The sequence below is a fragment of the Camelus dromedarius genome, chromosome 33 (genome assembly GCF_036321535.1).
Source record: "Camelus dromedarius isolate mCamDro1 chromosome 33, mCamDro1.pat, whole genome shotgun sequence".
NCBI classification, from domain to species: Eukaryota; Metazoa; Chordata; class Mammalia; order Artiodactyla; family Camelidae; genus Camelus; species Camelus dromedarius.
The window spans coordinates 14,645,979-14,667,609 of NC_087468.1; the positions used below are offsets into that span (position 1 = coordinate 14,645,979).

General features: G+C 47.3%; 1 protein-coding gene across 2 annotated transcripts in view; it reads left to right on the forward strand.

The window, feature by feature from the left end:
* The window catches only part of REEP1 (receptor accessory protein 1), a 90,972-nt gene that overhangs the window by 40,780 nt on the left and 28,561 nt on the right, over positions 1 to 21,631 (forward strand). For both annotated transcript variants that reach the window (XM_064481940.1, XM_064481941.1), the window contains exons 2-5: positions 7,110 to 7,182; positions 14,677 to 14,753; positions 18,563 to 18,683; positions 21,067 to 21,180. In XM_064481940.1, the coding sequence (XP_064338010.1) occupies positions 7,110 to 7,182; positions 14,677 to 14,753; positions 18,563 to 18,683; positions 21,067 to 21,180 (385 nt within the window). The remainder of the gene's footprint in view (positions 1 to 7,109; positions 7,183 to 14,676; positions 14,754 to 18,562; positions 18,684 to 21,066; positions 21,181 to 21,631) is intronic.

The following is a 21,631-nucleotide window of genomic DNA, read 5'->3' on the forward strand; positions in this document are numbered from 1 at the left end:
TGATGCCAGAGCTCAGCCTCTGGATTTCTTAGGAATGGAAATCTCTACAATTTAGACATTAAAAAAAAAAAACCCAGACTGGTGCTTGAGCAGGATTTGAGTGGGTTGGATTGCAGAGTTTAATGCTTAACAGCATGAATTGAAAATTTGCAGAATGTTTCTTCCGTTTTGTGCTTCTCTAAATTGGATTTGGGAGTACTTCTGTAATCCAGTTTAAATTCAGATTTTTGCCACGCACATCACACACAGCTCTAAATAAGCAATAAAACCTCTCTCTGTGCTAGCGCCATGTGGGCTGCAGAATGGTCCAGATTGGAGGCCAGGAGGCCTGGGTTTGAATCTTGTTGGGTAGGGTAGGAGGCTTTGGCAGGTCCCTGAGCCACTCTGAGTTCAGTTTTTTGTTTGTTAGCTGCAAAAAGAACCCCGGGTATCTCAGAGGGTTGTGATGTGGCTCACAGGAGCAAATAAATGAATGAGATGTTTGTTCAGGGGGTTTTCCCAGGAAAAGCTGTGTATCTGTTGTCCCAAATCTGCAGAGAGGAGTAGGGGCTTGAAACACACCGGGAAAAGAACGAGTCTACAGAGAGGGGTCAGGAGAATCAGGCACCAAGGTGAGAAAGAAGGATGTGATTTGTTTCTGTTCTGCCAAGATCAGCTTGGGTGGAGAGGATACTGTCACCCGGTGTCAGTAAATTCATAATGCTGGGTCAGAGTGGAGTTCCCTTGGGCAAGGAAACAGGCAGCATTCTCCCTTCCTCTCTCCTGGTCCTCGTTCATTCATCCGTTCATTCAGGGGCCACTGCAGGCGCTGAGCCATGCGCTGCAGTCCAGTCAGGAAGGCAGTTATGCCAGGCAGTGGAGTCAGGTAGTCCTGGGTTCAAGTCTGGCCTCCTCCTCTGGGTAATAGTGAAACTCGATTATTTAATTTCACTCAGCTCTGGTTTCCTCACCTGTATGATAAGGAAACAGGTGTCTCCGAGGGCCATATGAAGATGAAAAGTGATAATGCTTATAAGGAAGTTCGCACAGTTCCTGGAACTTACTGAGCACTCAAAAAAACAGTAGCTTATGGATCATAATAGCATCATCTCCAAGGAGCCAAAATGCACAGTGGGCCAGTTCTGCCGTTTTCATGTTTTCTCCCTCTGGCCTTTTAGAAGGTCCCAGAGGGTAAGCAGAAGCAGAGGCCCAAGGGTTGGAACCCATGGCAACCAAAGCCCGGGTGGTTTGCCGTGCCATGGGAACCTTGAGCTGTGAGCCCAGCCTGAGAAACTCTGCCCGGCCTAAGCCTCTGGATAAGCCCTGCGAGTGCCCTGCGCAGCAGGTGAAGGTCAGCCTGCTCAACTGTGTTTAGAACCCAGGCCCATAGTGTATCTAAGGCAATCCTGTTAGAGCTGTAGTGTTAACAGGCCCTGGAGGTGTGTTATGTTTTTTTGTGACTCCTTGTCTGTGACACATGGACCCTCCAATATCAGGACGTTGTCTCAGAGCTTGGAGGCTGATGCTTGGTTAGCTTTATCCATTTTTGGAGACAAGTGTACACACACACACACACACACACACACACACACACACACACACACTTACTTACGATTCTAAATTCCTCCGAATGCTTTTTTTTTAAGATCAAGTGTATCAAAACATAATTAGTTAAGTTTACCCTTTTCAGTGTGAGTGTTATGAGTGTGAGTTTGAATTCTGAGTTTCGATAAATGCATACGGTTATGTAACCACCGCCACTATCAAGATGCAGGGCGGTTCCATTGTTTCCCCAATTTCCTTCACTCTCCTTTGTAGTCAGCCCTCCCACCATCTCTGGTCCTGGCAACCACTGGTCTATTTTTGGCCCCTATGAATTTTACTTTTTCAGAATAGCCTATAAATGGCATCATACAGCATGTTGACTTGACCTAGCTTCTTTCTCATAGTGTAAATGCATCTGGGACTCCAAACGCTTTTGACTGCAGCAAGAGAAATGGTTCTAATATCAACATGGAAAATTGAATAGCATTGTTGTGTACATTAATAACCAGTAGAAAATCTAACTTTAAAAACTCACAATACCACCAAAAAACAAAACAAAAGAAAACAAAACAAAACAAAACCCTGAAGTACTTAAAAATAAAGAAAACAAAACATGTCCAAGATCTTTATAGAGAAATGTATAACCTATCATGGAAAGACATTAAAGAAGACATAAATCAATGGAAGAGACCATGCTCATGAAGAGAAAAGCTCATAAAGATGGCAAGTCTTCCCAAGTAAATCCACAAACTCAGTGTACTTCCAGTCAAAATTCAGATAAGGTTTTTCATGGAGCTCGACACGTTGTTATGAAATTGATACAGAAAAAAGAAAGTGCTAAGAATAAGGAAGATAATTTTAAGACTATCAGAACTTATCTTTCGGCTGTGGGAATTAAGACACCACGGTGCAGGCACGTATGATTAGTCAGTGGACCTGTGTAATGGAATGGAAAGCTGAAAAGTGGGAAAATGGAAAGTGGAAAATACTGTCCGTTCCATGGTTTGCCTTAGCACCCGCGGTGCCCAGGTTGTAGCCGAGCCCTAGGCCAGCGACTGCTCCCCTGTGGGCTCCAGGGAACGGTGGGCAGTCCTCCTCAGTGACAGTGACAGTAACTGGTGTCACAGTAACCATCAATTCATGTGAGCAGGACCCCTCTTCCTTGGTCAGAAGTTGGTCAGCAGCTTTAGAGTTGCATTTTCCTGACATTGGCCAGTGGAGTAGGTGTATGGCCTTTGCCACTTTGGACCACCCCCCCCCCCAAACTCTTCTCGGCGTATTTTCTGTCTTAGCAGTTTTTAAACTCTTGGGGCATATGCGGTGGTCAGACGAAGAGTCCAGGGCCCGAGGACTGAGAAACAGTGACCTAAACCAGGGTTTCTCCCCCTCAGCACTTCTGACGTGTGGACTGGATAGAGCTTTGTGGTTCTTTGTGGTTTGGGGCTGGCCTGTGTGTTTTGGATGTTTAGCTGCATCCCTGGCCTCCACCTGCTAGATTCCAGTAGCGTTCTCTCCTTTGGGACAACCAAAGTGTTTCCAGACATTGCCCAGATGTCCCCCAGGCAACCAGATCACCCCCTGTTGGGGACCACTGCCTTAAAGGATGATGTTCATGTGAGACCCCTTGCCCCTTGTAGTCACTGCAGCTGTGGTGGAGGTGGGGGAGGCAACCCGGGGGAGGCCCCTGATTTGGAGCAAGAGGAGGAACGAAGGGCAGAGACAGGAAGAATGCAGCAGGTGGATAAACGGAAGCAGTAAGTTGGGGTGGGGGCTCCAGGTAGCAATAAATGGCAGTGGGCAGAGGGGAGGGTGGGTGCAGAGCTCGGAGGCTCTGAGGCACCGTGCGAGGCTCCGCTCGCAGAAGACTGGGAGGATGTGTTAGCTCGGAGCCCCGTCTCCTCTCTAGAGCGTGGCACTCAGGCCTTCCACCTTCCCGCTCTTGAGCTGACCTTGAGTGCTTATGTCGCTTTAGACACTCCTAAGAACTCTGCCGCTTTCCTCTTGATCTTGTAGAGAGAGTCATGTGAACCTCTCAAGTGGGCCGAGTTCCTTGGGGAGAGATTGCCGCTGTTTGGCACTTACTCACTCATCAGGCGTCTGTCGAGAAGCCACTCGGGCGGGGTGTAGGGAGCCCCACCCGTCACCCAGGCCTGGGTGGTCTGACTAACTCAGCCAGCTCAGGCAGCCCTGGGGGAGGAAAGCCAGCCTGTTGTCAAGCAGCGTAGCTCTGCTTCTGGCCGTCGTGTCCCTTTGAGCCTCGGTGTCCTAGTCTGTGAAATGGAGTGGTAAGAATTCTTATCCTATGTGGGTGTTGAGAGGATTGAGAGGATTAACAGGATGTGTACAGTGCCTGGCATTAGTGAGCGCTCGATGGCATTCATGTCATTGATTTTAGTGTTTTATTATGATAACAGGGCCGTAACTGACTTAACCAGCATCAGGAAAATTCTGAGGGGCGAGTGATCAAAGATTCCCAGAAGTGGCTCTTTTGAGATGGGTCTTAAAGGATTGGTGGAACTTTATCCGGGAAAAGAAATGTGGGGCTGTGGGAAGATCTTGTGCTAAGATTCAGGCAGAAGGAAGAGCAGGCAGGAAGTCACAGATTGTGAGCGTGTGAGCATGGCTTTTTGGGGGGTAGGAGGCCAGCTACTGGCCGGGAGCTGGAGCCGAGGGAGGGGTGGGCCGGGAGGCCAGCAAGGAAGGCAGTGGGGCCGGTGGAGAAGGGCCTTGCCATGGGGACTTGGTCTGAATGGACGTAAATCCCAAGCCTTTGGCTTGGACCTACTTCATTTGTTACTTCTTTTCTCCAAAACAGATTTAGAAGAACGTGCCCTTTTCATCCCATCCTCCCTCCGCTGGGCAGTGAAATGCTAAGTGTGCTCCCTAACACGCCAGCATTACTGAGCTTTTAGAGTCTGAAAAGCAAATTCATCTCGCTGTCCCTGTGCTGTCACGCGGGAGCCAGGGAGGGGGACGCTGGTGGCCACTTCACATTGGAGTCCAGCTGATGGACGGAGCACAGACCTCCCTGGTCGGGTGCCCAGGAGGCTTCCCACCTCGGTGACCACTCAGTGGGTGTCGCTGCCTGTGGGGTTCACAGAGGAGCAAAAGGAGCGGACCAGTGGGCTGTCCGGTCAAGATGCGCTTTCCACCTGTCTCTCTTCTGCTGCTTCACGTGCTGCCTCAGGGCAGGGGCTGGACACCTTCCTGGCAGACGTGGCTAGTAACCAATGCATCCGTGCCAAGCGGGGAGTGTTTACTTCTCTGGAGCCTGTGGCCTCGTGCCTGAGGCTTTGCTGAGTCAGCCCGGTGCCGTCTGGCATCCCCCTCGCTGCTGAGACCTCAGTCCCCAGGTCATGAGTATCCCCTGGATGGCTCTGACCTTTGCTGCACCGGTCTCTGAAACCTCCCTGAGAGAACACATACTTCCTAAGCACTTGCCAGGCCCAGGGGGTGGGGTTACACGAGAGAGGCAGACACCATCCTTGGCTTCCTGGAGTCTTGTGGGACAGACGGACGTTGAATAAAAGCAGTATGGATAAGGACTAAGAAGGGGGACAGTCCAGGGAGTGGCAGTGAAGAATGGGGAGGAACCTAACCTTCTGGGGGTGCGGAGGTCAGGAAAGGCCTCATGGAGGAAGAAGACTCTCCCTGGTATCTGAGAATGTTTAGGGGGAGGACACAGTGGGGCGGCTGGGGAGATGTCTCTCTCCAAGCTGGCTTCTGACCGAACCCCATGGGCTTCCCCAGGCTGTGTCCGCCTCGGCCTGTGTGTGTCTTTGGCTCTGTTGCCACCCCTCTCTTTCTTAAATTTCTTGCTTCCTTTCAGACTAGCCTTTTGCCCCCTTAGCTGGCTTCTCTTGATCCCCAGACATAATCCCGGCCTTCCTGGAGGATGGCCTTGCTCTCTGAGGCAGCAGACGCGGCAGTAAGGAGCCAGGCTCTCAGAGGCCAGCTGGCTGGGTCCCAGCCCCTGTATTCCACCCCTTAATGGTCGTGGAACTAGAAAAGCGCAGACTAACCACTCCACGCGTTGGCGTCCTGTCCAGAGGTGAGGTTCCCATTCCCAAGGCCGTCTGAGGACGGAGGTCGTGCCTGCAAACTGCTTAGCGCAGGGCCGGTGCCAGGCAAGGTTACAAAACCCTCTCCCCTTCCATTCTAGCACCAGAAACAGACTTGCTTCAGTTAGTTTTCTGTTTTTCCCTGGAAGTCTGATCAATGTGAAATGTCAAGGTGTTACCAGGCCACAACGCTCACGGTAAAGCTGACCCTGCTTGGTCAGTTGCATCTGGACTGGGGAGTTCTCTGCACGGCCTCCCTGATGAGGAAGCCATGGCTTTGGGCTCCCCGAGGGTGGTGTCTCCTTGAGGGACCCTGGAAGCTCTGTCTGTTGGGCTGTCACAGGAGATTTTGGTTCCTTTGGGGCTGGGGCTGGGGCAGCTTGCACTGGAATTGACACCTGGGTGTGACCTCATCTGTCAGGTGAAAGGATTTAACCCTTCCAGCTCCAACATTTCATCCATTCACTCATTTAAAAATATCCACTGAGAGCCTCCTATGTGGATGGTGCTGGGAACACACTGTGGAACAAAACATCCATTCTGTGCCCTGAGTTCACTTACATTCCAATGGGGAGATGCTGTCAATCAAAGTATCACCCAGGTAATAATAAAAGAGCACCCTGATCATAGATACAGCATGCTCCGAGAGTCTGGAGGGGAGATTTGACCTAGTTGGCGAGGTCAGGGAAGGCTTCCATGAAGAAGTCACGATGGAGCGGGGATCTGATGGATCAAGAGGCACCAGCCAAAGAAAGGGGAGGGGAGATTCCAGAAGGAGAGACAGCATAGGCCGAGGCTTTGTGGGGGGGATGGTGCAAGGTGGGGAGAATGAGGGCAGACAGAGGTGTGCCACGCGCCATGCAGGTCCTCAGGGGCAAGGCTGAGAGGCTGCTTAATGGCCTAGTGCGGCCCCGGCGTGCTGGGACAGTGAGAGCTGATGCCCAGTCATGTTGGTGTCATTATTTTTGCTTCTTCATCTTCAGAGCAGTGAGAAGCAGGTTAATGCAAGGTGGGGATGGACGTGTGTGGTGGGAGGAGGGGTTGGCCTGATTGGATTTACAATTTGAAAAGCTGATTCTGGCTGCAAGATGGTGAAATTAAGTCAGAGGGAGGTGAAATTTGAAGCAATTTGGAGTGACACGGTTTTGATGGAGAAGGAAGCCCAAGGTGTGGGTGGGACTTAGAGCATCGGATGGGGATTAGCAGCAGGGAGGAACATTTGGCCTTTAATTTCAAGGGGTCTTGGCTGCTCAGCTTGGCTTCCATGACCCCTAACCACCCTCCTCTGTTGCCAGACGCAGATTGAAGGAAGGTGTGTGTAGAGCTGTATCAGGAGATAGAGGTTGCTAAGTGCGTCCGAGCCGTGAACAGAAAAACCTTCAGGGCATTCAGAAAGATAAATCAAGCCCCAAGCACCGTTTTCTGTAGCTTGGAGAATGCTTCCGGCATTGAAGATGACAGTTTTTTCCATCAAATAGGATGAATGAAAATCACATTTCTTTTTTTTTTTCCCCTTCCCTCTAGGCTTATATTTGGCACCCTTTACCCTGCGTATTATTCCTACAAGGCTGTGAAATCAAAGGACATTAAAGAATATGTAAGTAGCACTTTTTTTAGGGGGGCTGTGATGGGGTTGGGGGGATGCCCTCGTTGGGGTCACTGGGAGCAGGGCAGAGGAGGCCCTTCATTACTCTCCTCTTGTGAGACCTGCCTGGTGTGACCCAGGAGTCCTCTCCCGTCTAGACCTCCTCTTCAGAACTAGTGGAGGGGAAGAAAGCAGGTGTATGACAGGAGAAAGTGGCACCTGGAATTGGAGACCCCCCGCCCCAAGTCGGCCACATGCCACTGTATGGCCTTAGAAGAGCAAGTCCATCTGCTGAGCCTCAGTTTCCTTGCCTGGAAAACGCTGTGTAGACCATAAAGCAGCGTTACAGGGAGATGCACTGACACCGGGGGCAGGAGCACGGGTCCCAGAGTCCAGCAGACCTGGTTCAGCTCCTGGCCCTGCAGCTCAGCCCTGATCCCCATTCCAGTTCTGTGATTTGAATACCCCACAACGTAAGCCCGGTTGCTTTATAAGCTTTTAGAGGGCAGGGGCTATCATCATCCTATGACTGTTGCCAGCAGCACCTAGCAGAGGGCCAAACACACGGGAAGGTGGTCAGGAGTGCTTACTGGCTGGAGGATTGTGTTACTGTTGGGTGATTTGGGTGCCCCAGTCACGGCCCTAAACATGCTGGGCCCTGCTTAGGCAAGAGAACCATCAAACCACCCCTGATTGACAAAGACCTGTGGGGGAGGGGATGACAGGGAGGGGGATGGTGGGGGAGGGGGACGGCAGGGAGGGGGGTGGTGGAGGAGGGACACTCCTCCCGCTGTGGGACAGAATCCCAGGTCAAAGTACAAAGGATATAGATTTTGTCATCAAGAGACTGAAGTCAGGTCCTGGCTCTGACATTTGATTGATGCAATGCTGGACAAGAATCTGAACTTCCAGGAGCCTCAGATTCCTCATCTGAGCGGTGGGTGGGTACCAGCAATCCTAGACCCTAGTGTTGTGGGGACAAAGGGTCTTTGCTCTCCTTCTTCTACTCAGAGGAGGTCCCTTGGTAAGTTAGGCACAGGGAAAGACATCATTCGGAGGAGGTTTGGAAGTCGTCTTTTTCTCAGATTTCCCAGGATGTCTCTAGGATGAAACCAGCCACCTCTAGATCAGTTCAGACAGAGCCCCCACCCACCCACTCTCTTAGTTTCCCAGAACTGCTTTCCTGGCTGGCATCTGCTCCCAAGCAGGGGATCCAGGCAGGGCGTGCTCTCTGGAGGCTGGGTCCCCAGTACAAATCTGTGAAGGAAACTCAGCGTGTGAACTATAAATAGTGGTTAAGTTGCAGGCACAGAGCCTCATGGTTCCTAATTACTTGGCCCAGGGGAAAGCCCCGGGCAGCCTCTTCCAAGTCTCCATTTCCCGGACCCCTTCCAGCCTAGGACTCGGGGAGGCTGTGCCAAGGAAGGAGGCAAAACCAGGGTCACCGCAGTTCAAGGTCTGATCCTCCACTTTGCAGGGGTGGAAGCTCAATTCTGTCCGCTCATCCAGGAGAGATGAAACCCTGGTGAATTATTTCGTTCCAACTAAACTCACAGGAGCCTGGTTTATGACTAGAATGGAAATTCATTAATTTAACGTGAAAAATATAACTGTGACAAGCAGAGCAGCTGTTTGTGTTGGCGGCGAGCACGTGCTTTTCCCAGGAGGGAAGGCTTGGATTAAGATTAGATGGTTTCTCGGTGAAAATGGAGCTGGAAGAAAGGAGCCCGAGACCTGCCTCCTTTCTCTGCACTTTCTCCCACTGTCTTACGTGCGCGCTCACGCTCACTTCTTTCCCTCCTTTTGACCAACAGAGCCATTTGTCCAAGAGAGAAACCTGGGAACTTGCCTCAAGTCCTGCCTCCCCCTCATCACCCACCCCTACCCCCACCCCTTCATCTCTATCCTCCTAATAATCTTTCAAACTAGATCTTTCCTATGCTGCCTCTCTCTTTGGTGAAGCTCCCATCATCCTTCCCTGGAATGTTGCAGTGGCCTCCTGTATTTGTTTTTTTTTTTTTTATTGCCACTGTAACAGTTTACCATGAACTTCATGGCTTAGAATAATGCGAATGTATTATCTCATGGTTGTGGTGGTCAGAAGTCAGGTGGGTCTCAGTGGGCTGAAATCAAGTGGGGCTGCATTCCTTTTGGAGACTGTAGGGGAGAATCCATTTCCTTTCCTTTTGCAGTTCCTGGAGGCCACCTGCATTCCTTGGCTCCAGCCTCCTCCTCCTCCACCTTCAGAGTCAGCAATGTTACCTCTCTGACTGTTCTCCCATAGTCCCATCTCCCTCTGCCCACAGCCGAGAAAGGTTCTCCACTTTTAAGGATTCATGGGATTACGTTGGGCCTGGCTGGACAAGCCAGGATCATTTTCCCGTCTGAAAATCCTTAACTTAATAACTACAATGTCCCATTTGCCTCATAATGTAATATACTCACAGGTTCTAGGGATTAGGGCAAGGACATTTGGGGGTTGCTGTTATTCTGCCTACCATCCCCCCAGCTGATGCCTCTGCCTCTTGTCCCTCATCTCATGCCCTATTGTCTGCATAACTTCTACAAGCCTTTAAAAAAATGGAAATCTATTCATTTCACTCCGCCTGGGTCTTTTAATAGCTGCTAATCACCTGCCAGGTCAGGGCCAGACTCCCTTATACAGTGTTGGACCTTCTTGATCTTGCTCTTGGTACTTTCCAGCCACTCCCTGCAAGCTTTCTGTGCTCTTGATCTCAACACCCAAAGTGTGGTCTGTGGACCAGCATTAACAACATCACCTGGGAGCTAGTTAGAACTCTCATCTCAAGCCCTCCCCAGACCTCCTAAATGAAAATCAGCCTTTTAAACAAGATCCTCAACTTGAGAAGCACTGCTCTTGACGTTCACAGCTGTTTATGTCTTTCCAGACTTACTGTATCAGTCATGGTTTGTGGACAAAAACTTAAACAGAAAGGAGTTTATGGGAATTTGTAGAATTAACTAGGAGGCTGGGAGAAAGATACTCAGAAATTGGGGAGGATCCGAGAAGGCTGGGTGACAGCCAAGTTTATGCCACAGGAAGGGTCTGGTTAGGAAGCTGCTGTCTGTGTCACCACCATGGATCTGGCTGCCAGCTGCCCATGCCTTTGGAACAGTCCGTGAAGATTCAAAACCCTGAATAGGGGCATCTGATTTTTCCAAGCCTGGATAATAGGACATAAAGACCCATATGCTGGGAGATGCCCTCTGAATTAGAAGGCTTTGGATGCTGGTAGTTTAAAAACACACACACACACACACACACACACACACACACACACACACGCACACAGACATACCTCAGAGACACCATGCTTTCTGTTTCAGACCACAGCTATAAAACGAATATCACCAAAAAGCAAGTCACACGAACTTTTTGGTTTCCCAGTGCATACAGAAGTTGTATTTACACTATACTGTAGTCTGTTAAGTATGCAATAGCATTATGTCTTTAAAAAACAATGTACATGACTTTATTAAAAAATAATGCTGCTGGGGAAATGGCCCAGTAGACTTGCTTAACACGGGGTAGCCACAAACCTTCAATTTGTAAAAAACTCAGTATCTGCAAAGTGCATTTTAAAAAAGCACAATAAAATGAGGTACATCTATATGAAAATATATAATGATTTTATATTACAGTTACTTCTTTGGCTGCACGACATCCGCATTCACTTCCTTACCCAGAGTTTGACTTAAAAAAAAAAAACCTGCCAGTTCTGTACCATTCATTTACTTGCCAAATCCAAATTTCTTCGTCTGAGTCTGGGTCCAGAGCCAGGATCTCTGGCAGATTCCTCTCCTCCTCTAGCTCTGACAGGATCTAACCTTAATACTCAACACTAAAAATTAAATTGTCAAGTGAACCATCAGTGATGCATCCTACATACAATACTAGGGGAAGAAGGAAAATAAATAAAAATAAAATTAGTTAAAGTATTTTAATCTATACATAACACAGAAAGGAAGAAACTATAGCTAGAAGCTACAGTCCTTATTTATGCAAGTGGTCATGAATTCTTAGCTGGTATGTGTCTTTTGTTAAAAGATAATTTTAAAATGGATAAAAGCATGATTCTTGTACAAATATAAGATTAACACATGTTGAAATTTTTACTTAACTAATTAAATAACAAGGGAACCAGAAAGGTGTTTGAAAAAAAAACGATTCAGAGGAGACTCCAAAGAACAGACACATATCAGCGATCAGGAATGATGAAATGAATTTGTTCATTGATATTCAAGTGCTTTCTTGGGAGGGTGGGGCCACTGGACCCAGTTGTACCTCCATTGGACAAAAACTCTTCTGCACCTCTGTGGACTAAATTATTTGCGTGCCAGTCGGTGTTCTATCACTTACAAAGTTGCAGAATAGCTCAGAGACATTGTGAAACAAGACACCTGTAGAATGAAGACAATTCTTAATTAGGCTGCTCTGGACAGCACCTAGCGTCCCCAGGACACCCATTCCAAAGCCTTTCACAACTTTTCCTGTTCCCTGTTCCACCATCTAATTCATGCTCCCTGTGCCTTCCGCGTTAGTGAACAAGGTTTTTTCTCTGGGGGTGTGGCCTACGTCCACATTCCTGAGGAATCTGAGGCCTTAGTAGTGGGACCTCTGTATGGTCGTAGTAATGATCCATTGACTTTTGCCTCCAAACAAGGCGATGCTAGGACATCTCCTAGAGGATCCTTAGCTCCCATCCACCCTCTTTCCTGCCGCATCGTGTGATAGCAGCTCTGGTTCCCCTGGATTGTCAGGATCAGTCACCCCATCAAAGCCCATAAGTCCATTTATTGTCTATTTCCTAGTGGCGTGGTGGTCTTGAAATGGCCAGGTGACCTTCTAGTCTCTGCTTATAGTTCATCGGAACCACTTTGTATCTCTGGTGGAAGCATCCATCCCTCAAGTACTAAAATTATTAAAAAGCAGAGCTCGAAGGTTTGAGGATGAGAAGCAGAAATGCTGTGAGTGGGTTAGGCCAGGGGTTCTCAAACTTAAATGTGCATGTGAATAAACAGAATTTTATTAAAAATGCAGATTCTGATCCATTAGCTCTGGAGTGGGGCCTGAGGTTCTGCATTTCTAATGAGCTTCTAGGTGATTCCAGTGATGCTGGTCCATGCACCACACTTTGAGCTGCAAGGAGCTGGCATTTGGCTTAATCATAGCAAAGAGCACCCCTCTTTCCTTGGTTCTTGAACCTCTGGATTCTGGCTAAGAGGCAGTACCGTATGTTGGTCACAGTTCAGAGAAGAAACTGCAACCTCACAGAATGCTGACTCCCACCTGGTTCTTCTGAACCAGCATTGTGTAAGGGCAACAGGGTGCGTGATAAAGATCAGTGACTCCCCCAAAGCATCAGCCTATTGTCTTACTTCTTTTGCTATTAAAGAGGGCCCTCGGTCAGAAACAATGTTGGCTGGGACACAGCAAGATGAAAAGAGCACTCACTGAGTCCACAGCTTGCTGTATGGCTGCCAGAAACATGGCAGTGGGAAAAGCAAGTGCCCATGCCCAGTAAATGAATTTTCCAGAAAAGACTCTGTGCTGCCCGTTTGATGAGGGAAGGGGCTTGGTTGGGTGAGCCTGCTCCCAGGAGGCTGGCTGGCGCTTTGAGATATGGTGCCATCCTAGAGATGCCCAGTCACTGCTGCTGGCAGCTCGGTCTCTTAGCAGCGGTCCTGGCCAGGTTGGCCTCGGCAAGAGGGGTCCACATTGCCGAGCTCACATGCCATCTCTGTCACTTCCACGTGACCACTGGTACGTGAGCCCATTGAACATGCAATATCATGCCTGAGATAAAAGGCTAGCAGACATCCACAGGGCTGGTCATCTCATCCACTTGATTACCAAGAGCCTCCTCTGCTGCCGGGACCCTTTGGCAAGAATTAGCATCTGCATCCCATGGGCCCATTCACATAATTCCTGAACCACCTCAACACCACTCAGTCTTGTCCTTTCCAAGTACCTCGTCATCTAGCCAATTTAAGCTGATATCTGAGGGCTGAAATCTGGAGGCAAAGGAAGATGCTCTGTTCAGGGAACTGGAAGAGATTCATTCTAACTGGAGTGGAAAATTCAAGAAGGTGTGAGTGAGGAGGAGCACTTGTGATGGAGATAATTAGTGTCTAGTTTATGCCAGGAATTGTAAGCCAATTTAAGGAATTTGGGGATTATTTTAACAACAATAAGGAACTAGTGAAGGCTTTAAGGTAGGAAGGAGAGTTATCAAATTTGGGTTTAAGAAGATCACTCTGACTGGAGTGGAGGACAGACTGGGAAGGGAGCAGAGGTACCGAGACCAAGCTAAAGGCTGCAGTTGTGTTCTAGATAGGGGATGTTGGTGGTCTGAAATAACGGCAGAGAGATGGAGGAAATAACGGCAGAGAGATGGAGAAAATAAGACAGACTTAAGAGAAATAAGAAGGTGCAAGTAACAGGACTTGGTGATTGGTTGGCTGTGTTAGGTGATGAATGCAGTTTCCTCCAGGGAGAGTGTCTAGTCTAGAGTTAGAAGAGAATGTTAAGAACAAAGCTCCAGGGAGGAATTGATGCAGAAAGAGGGAAACCGGGACAGTTGTGGTGGTGGGAGGAGCTTTTCAGGAAGTGATGGTTTCACATCCAGCTGGAAAGTCAAGCAAGTCAAGTGAAACACTGACAAAGGGTCGCCTAAACCCCCTTGCCATATGTTACAAAGTGGAAACCCCAGTGAGGGCAGTTTTGATGTGACATAGAGGCCGAGCACTAAGTGAGGGGTGAAGTAGACACTGCAGGTATGGATGACTCACTGAAGAAGTTTGTAGCTAAGGGTTGTGTCAAAGAAAAACGTTTTTATTGTCATTGTCATCTTCTTTTGTTTTTAACTGAAGATACTAGGGCATGGTTTGAATACTAAAAAGAAAAAGCCTACCGAGAGGGAATTCAGGCTCCTGGCAGTGTACCTGGGTACCAGCGTTGGGAATTTCTGGATCCTGGGCCCCAGTATGCCACGGACTTTACGACTGGACAAGAACTTGCTGGCTCCCTGCTAAGGAGTCCATTCTGCAGATAACCTCGGCAGCATGTAGTATCTCATAGAGCATTTTCTTTTGATGGACTGAGCCAGTCTTTTTCTAAATAGAGAAGGCCTCTAATTATTCTACCAGGCCACATGTTTCGGAGTCACGAAGAGAATGGAAATTCACCCAGACAATGGAAATTCACTGCCTTCATTTCTGAGAGATATTTTTGCTGAGTATAGAATTTTAGATTGACACTTTTTTCTTTTAGCACTGGGCCTGGGTCAGTTGTGGAAACAGCCTGTTTGCCTCCAGCCCCAAGGTCTGGAGTGGACCTGGGGGAGGACAGGGGAGGGGGTTACCAGTGCACACCCCACTGCCTGGACACGCCTCAGCAGGCACTGTCGGCACCTCTTCTCTTGAAGTTGGCGGCCATTCATCCCTGACCTTTTCTGCTAGCTTTGTTGCATTCTCTTTCAACAGGTCAAATGGATGATGTACTGGATTATATTTGCACTTTTCACCACAGCAGAGACGTTCACTGACATCTTCCTTTGCTGGTAAGTACTCCAGGAATTGGAACTTTTCCAGGGAAGGCATTGCGTGGAGCCAGGGGAGAGGTGGCAGGAGTCTGAAAGCGGTCTCAAACCCTGCTTCAGCACAGAGGAGCAGGGCACGGATGCTAACTGGAACATTTTTAGTCAATTAGCCTTTAAATTTGTTCTTCATGTAAATATTTATTGAATGACTTTCTAAGAGTGGCTATTGTTCTTATAATGATACAGTGATGGGCAAGATCAACACAGTTCCTCGATTAACAAAGTCAGTAAAGAAACATTCATATTTTTTAAAAAAAAAGGAAAGAAAGAAACAATATGCAAAAGTGCAATAAAACTGCTTCCCTCCTACACTTTTTACTCTCACCGTAACTACTTTTCACAGTTGTATTATATACCTTTAAAAATGTATGTGTCAGTATATGTACACACATATACACGTGCTTTACCTTTTTTTTGAAACAATAATACTATAGTATTATACCTCATAGTTCTCACTTTGTTTCTCAGATTTATTTTTGAAAGACTTTCACATAAGCATAAATAGATCTACTTTTTTTTCTATTTATTTTATTGAAGTACAGTTGATTTACAATATTATGTTAGTTTCTGGTATACAGCAAAATGATTCAATATATATATACACATATATATTCTTTTTCATATTCTTTTCCATTGTGGTTTATTACCAGATATTGAATATAGTTCCCTGTGCTATACGGTTGGACCTTATTGTTTATCTATTTTATATGTAATAATTTGTATCTGCTAATCTCAGACTCCTAATTTATCTCTCCTCCATCCCCTTCCCCCTTTGGTAACCATAAGTTTGTTTTCTGTGTCTGTGAGTCTCTTTCTGTTTTTTAAATAAGTTCATTTGTGTCCTATTTTAGACCACATATAAGTGGTATCATATGACCATATGCTGCTCGAAAATCAATCCTTGAGAGGCAAGTATTGGTAGAAACAGAAAACGTTCCTTTTAATCAGAAAGCCAGCGTTCTGGGGAGAAGACAGACTCACAGCCTAAGTCCAACTCCAAAAATTCTGCTCAGCCATGAAAGTTTTAAAGGGAAAAGGAGAAGTAATCTCAGTTAATTGCTGAGATAGGTGATGAGACTCACAGCCAGCAAGTGCAGGCTTGTCAGCGCCTCGTGATCTTTTTTTAGGTGCTATCTCGTTCACACAGTTTGTTTGCGAGATTACTGAAGGCAAAGCTAGGGGAGAGATCCTGTCATCTGTTAATTACTTATTCTTCATTTTTACTTTTTCTTTTATCTATGGAAAGAACCAACAGATCAGGCAAAGTATTGTGTGATCAAAAGATTTGAAAGGTGGGCTTAGGCCGGAGATGAGTAGAGCATGGGGGTGCCTGGTTTCAGGTTAGTGACAATGTAGCTTTGCTAAAGTGACAAAAGGGGCCTCCCACAGCGAGCTCTTTCCTGCCAAAAGCTGCTTACAGTTATACACCCATATATGGCCATTAAGAAGAGTGAGGCTGTGGAGAGGAGAGTGTAGCTCAGTGGTAGAGCATGTGCTTAGCATGCACGAGGTCCTGGGTTCAATCCCCAGTACCTCCATTAAAGAAATAAATAAATAGGAGGAGGGTATAGCTCAGGGGTAGAGTGTATGCCTAGCATGCACGAGGTCCTGGGTTCAATCCCCGGTACCTCTGTCTGAAAAAACAAAACAAATAGATAAACCTAAAATTACCTCCCCCATTTAAAAAAAATAACGAGAAGAGTGAGGCCGCTCTCCATGCACCAGTATGAGATAATCTCCAAAGTGTACTGCTAATTGTGTGTGTGCGGTGGGGGGAGCAATCCCACATGATTGCATGTCTTATCCCTAGTCCACTTCTGGAGTGATGCGCAAGGACACATGGTGTTTGTGCTTTCCGAAGAGGGATGAGGGGTCCAGGATGGGAAGGAGACTTTTTGTTATGTGCTCTTTTGGAATTCTAGAATTTTACAAAATATGTACATGCATGACCTATTTTTTAAAAAATACATCTTTCACATAATAAACAAAAAAGACACAGGGCGACAGGGTTTTCTGTGTATCTTGGGTTGATGCCGGAGCTTGCCGGATTCACTTGCCCCTTGAGGCTGGCAAATCCTTGTTTTCAAGACAAAATTTCCTCCGTTGTTAATCAGCAGAATGTTCAGAGGTGGGAGAATCACACCTCAGTTCCTTCAGGCCCTTCTGTTTTCTGGCTATGAAACAATAAACATTCTTGACATGAAAGTGTCCCTTAGTTGCTGAGGGAATGCTTGGGACAGGCCTGCAAGAAGCAGAAGGCAGCCGACTGGGAGCCTCAGTGGGAAAGAAGGAGTTAGTGAGAGTTGAAGGCTCTGAAATGGCTTGGTAGAAATCGCTCTTTGTTTTTGCCTCCCTTATCAGGGAGGGGTCCTGGGAGGGGGTTGCTTTTCTGAGTCCTCAGACCAGCACAGGTGTCGTTTTCCCTCAGAGCATCATGTTTTAAGGATACCCGGGATTTGCTTTAATCAAGCCTCATAAGACACACAGACACAGACATGACCTTCGTGAAGGAATACGTTTGTTATATTCACAGATCCTAGAGGCACAGCCTGCCACTCGGGGCCACACAGGGAAGCCCGGGGCTGATCAGGAGGCAGAGGCAGGAAACGTGGGCAGGAGCCAGTACTGTGGTTTCCATGGGAGGGGAAGACTTTCCAGAGTTGGCAAGACCCCAAGATGTTAAAGCATCAGAATACAGAAAATGAAAAGACATGGTTAATACACATCAGGCCTGCCAAATACAGTTGCACAGGTTGTTCATAGCACAAGATATCTGGCCAAGGAGGCAAGTGGCGCTGAACTTCAGAAGAAGCCCCGTTTGTGAGCCATGTACTCGCAGGACTGCATCCAGTTGAAGGGCCTGGCTTTTTCTCACATGTACAAAGAAACCACACATGGGTTAGCAGAGGCCCATTATGGCATTTGTCTGAGGTTACTATTCTATCTTATTTGTGATTATTCGATCAATCTCTATTCCTCTGGACTGTCAGTTCCAAGGATGCCAGAATCTTGTCTATGTTCCCCATTAGACCGGAAGCTCCAAGAGCAGGGATGGGTTCTTTGCCCCTCCTGTCTCCTCGGTGCTCAGCGCCAGCTGAGGTGCCGGGTGTTTATGGGATGCAGAAATGAAAGGTTTGCAGGACTTTAAACTTCAGAATTGTATGCTGTCTGCACCCTGAACTCTTCTTTCTCTGGGCACCAAAAAGATCAGGATCTGTTTGCCTGCCAATATCCGTTTCCTGGGAAGCGTTGGGCTCCTGTCCCTGCCTCTTTAGGGACCAAGAAGACAGCCAAGAAGGGCAGGTTTTCATTCTCAGTCTGGAGATTTTTTTATCAGCCCCCACCCTGCTATACATCCTCCAGGTGTTTGTGCCTTCTTGGTGTCGAGTGAAGAGTGAATGACCAGGTATTTGGGCACGGATGGATGTGGCATCTGGACCTGCAGGAGCCCCAGCTCCAACCAAAATGAGCGGAGCCTGGCAGGAGGCACCAGCTGTCATCAGGCAGGGGCGTAGGGTGACTGCTGGAGAGCCCTTGGGTTCCCGGCTTGCGGGGCCACAAAAGAAAACATCGACCAGCTTTCAGAAGAGGTCCTGGTCTTGTGCAGTGGAGGCGCACATGTGTGTGGACACACCTTCGCGGGAATCTGGGGGCCAGGTGGCCGTGCGCAGGCGGGAGAGGTGTCTGTGCCACCAGGACCCGTCTTTCACAGGCCCGGGGCCGTGTTGCTGAGAACCTAATGGAATGTGTATTTTCTCCTCTCTCTCCAGGTTTCCATTCTATTATGAACTAAAAATAGCATTTGTAGCCTGGCTGCTGTCTCCCTACACAAAAGGTTCCAGCCTCCTCTACAGGAAGTTTGTGCATCCCACGCTGTCTTCAAAAGAAAAGGTGATTTATGTCGCCCTGCTTTGCACTCCTTCCAGCGAGTGAAAAAATTTAACAAGTAATAAAAAAAAAAGGGGGCAGATTGTGTTATCGCAGGAGACTCTCTGTTGACTCTTATTTACTCCCCACCCCAAAAAAATACTTTTAAAACTTAACATAAATAGGAAAATTGAAGCCCAGAGAGATTAAATGACTTGACCTTGGACCCAGATAGCTACTAACGGAGACTGGAATGTAGTATGTTTCTAGTGCAGTGTTTGCTTCATTGTTCAGTGATAAAATGTATGCTACCAGTGAAGCACCTGCTACTTTCGTGATGATCAGCCGATACGTATAAATGAGGATAGTTATAATTTTTTTCATCTGTCTACCTTTTGTGTCTATTTGCTTCAAAGTAACTCACAAACTTCCTTGAAATGAAAATGTAGATTTGTCTAACGTCAGAGATGGAAAAAATAAGACAAGGAGAAACTGCAGGAAGGGGGTCGACAATAACTAAGGATTTAAGGAGGAATTACAACTTTACCGCCTGAAAAGAAACTTAATTCTGAGCTACTTACAAGATAATGTCACTGTCTGTAAAATTATTTTTTGTTAAACATCTCTGCTGAATCTTATTCGCCAGATTTGCTTTCAGTGGATTGTTCCATTGTTTTGTTAAGATTTCATACAATAGTAGATGCAAAGACCATTAAAATTAACATGACCTTTGTCTTTTTTTGGGAGGGAGTGGTAATTCGATTTATTTATTTATTTTTTAACAGAGGCACTGGGGATCGAACCCAGGACCTCATGCATGCAAAGTAAGCGCTCTACCACTGACCTATACCCTCCCTAACCTCTGTCTTATTAATTTGTTTGGTAACTCCTTTTTTTTTATGCAATCCAGTCTATGTAACATTTCTTTAAAATCAAATTGTAAATATACAAAAAAAAAAAAAAAAAAAAACAACAATAAACCTACCCCTAACCAAAAAGCAGCAACAAAAAAACTGGGCAGATACAATATTTGTTTTCTGAGATCTTAAACATGTTTGCACATCATCCATTTCCACTAGGTCTTCTTAATGACCCACAAACGTCACCGTACATAGTATACATAGTTCCTTCTTTTGACTTATTATCTTAGAGTAAGTTCTTAAGAGTGGGATTATTGGGTCCAACATTGTATGATTCGTTACTGATACTAAATGACTTTCTAAACCGATTGTGTGGTACGATTCTATGGCATGAATTAGGAGCTCTCTAGGTGGCTTGATGCATTCATGTCTATTGGTTCTGCAAGTTGCATACTTTGGACTTCTAGGGGAAGGCGTTGGTCTGTCAGTGAGATAGGCAGGCGACCGTGGACATTTCTGAGACTCCATTTAGGAACTAGAACGCAACCCTTCCTGTCTCAGAGGGTGGATTTTGAGGAATGGTACTCCCTGTCCTGACCTGGTTATCAAATCTCTACTCTTTCTACTTCCTTTTCTCTGAACACTGGACTCACCCTGAGCCACCAGTGTAATTTCCTCTGAAGGGCAGGTGTCTGACTCTTAAGAGCTGCCAAGAATCATTTCCAGGGTCAGTCTGGGGTGACAGTGAAAACTTCCTTGTGACTTTCCCAGGAGGCTGGAACAAGGATTGATCAGGGGGCTGACTGCCCACCTGCGCACCTCAAATCGAAGATGTGCTGAACTTCAAGGGACACAGGGCCGAGCATCACTGACTGACTGAGGCCTGAAATGAGCTCCGTGATTACAAAACAGCTGTTTCCTTAAAACAGTGACAATGACAAGACAGCCCCACCTAAACAAACAAAAAGAATAAGCCAGAGGTGATCCACATTTGAACTATTTCAGTACTTTTACTTGATTTGGGTCCCTGAAGTAGACTTCAGCCCTCTTTCCCACCTCACCTTTACCTTGTGGTATGATGCTGGATGACTTCTGATTTCTGCTTTTATTTTATTTTCTGTAAAATATCTTCCCTAGCGACAAAAATAACACCTATCTCTTCCTGCATGCTAATCCCGACCATCGATACACACATGGGAAGGGATGTGGAGCATGAAATACCTATAGAATAGTAGAATTTAGAGCTGACCCCCTTGAAACAGGGAAGATGACGGAGGTTCTCGGTGACTGAAAGCAGCCCCTGTGTCAGATGCTTTCCTGGAATGATCACATGTAATCCTCACTGTGCTCCCCGGGTTAGGTGCACTGTCCTCATTTTTCAGAAGACAGAACTGTGTGTAGAGGCTAAATACTGGCCCAGGCGGTGGCCGTGCCAGCGAGAATCAGTGGTCAGGCAAGCTGCCAAGCTCAGTGCTGAGGAGAAGTGAGAAAGACAGGGATTTATTTGAACCTTCCAACTCAGTGTGCCTCTGTTTTCCCTTTGACAGGAAATCGATGATTGCCTGGTCCAAGCAAAAGACCGGAGTTACGACGCCCTTGTGCACTTCGGGAAGCGAGGCTTGAACGTGGCAGCCACCGCGGCAGTGATGGCTGCTTCCAAGGTACCGTGCCGGGGGGACCTGACCGCCATGGCTGCAGCTTGCACAGGGACAGGCTAAGGAACAATCAGGGGTTCTGCCTCCTTTCCATCAGTGAAAATCTGATGGAAAAAATGGTGAATTTTGCCCCCAGAAAACCGTGTGCAGGCGCACATACACACACATGACTTGGGCAGTGGTAGGAGGCTCCCAGAGCCCCTGAATCTCATCTGTGAGTCTCATGTTAAGAACTAAATTCCTTGGAGCTTAAGCTGGGACCAAGAGAAGAGAGAAACAGAGGGAGGGAGCTCTTCCCTGCAGCTTCCCAGGGTGCACTGGGAGTCACCTAAGCAGACAAGGGGCAGAGACGACCCGAGTGAGTGGGTGGACTCCACGCTTGCGTGACCCAGCAGATCCAGGGGAAGGAAGCCAGGGTCCCAGGAGAAGACGAGTGGTTCGAACGTGGAGGGCAGTG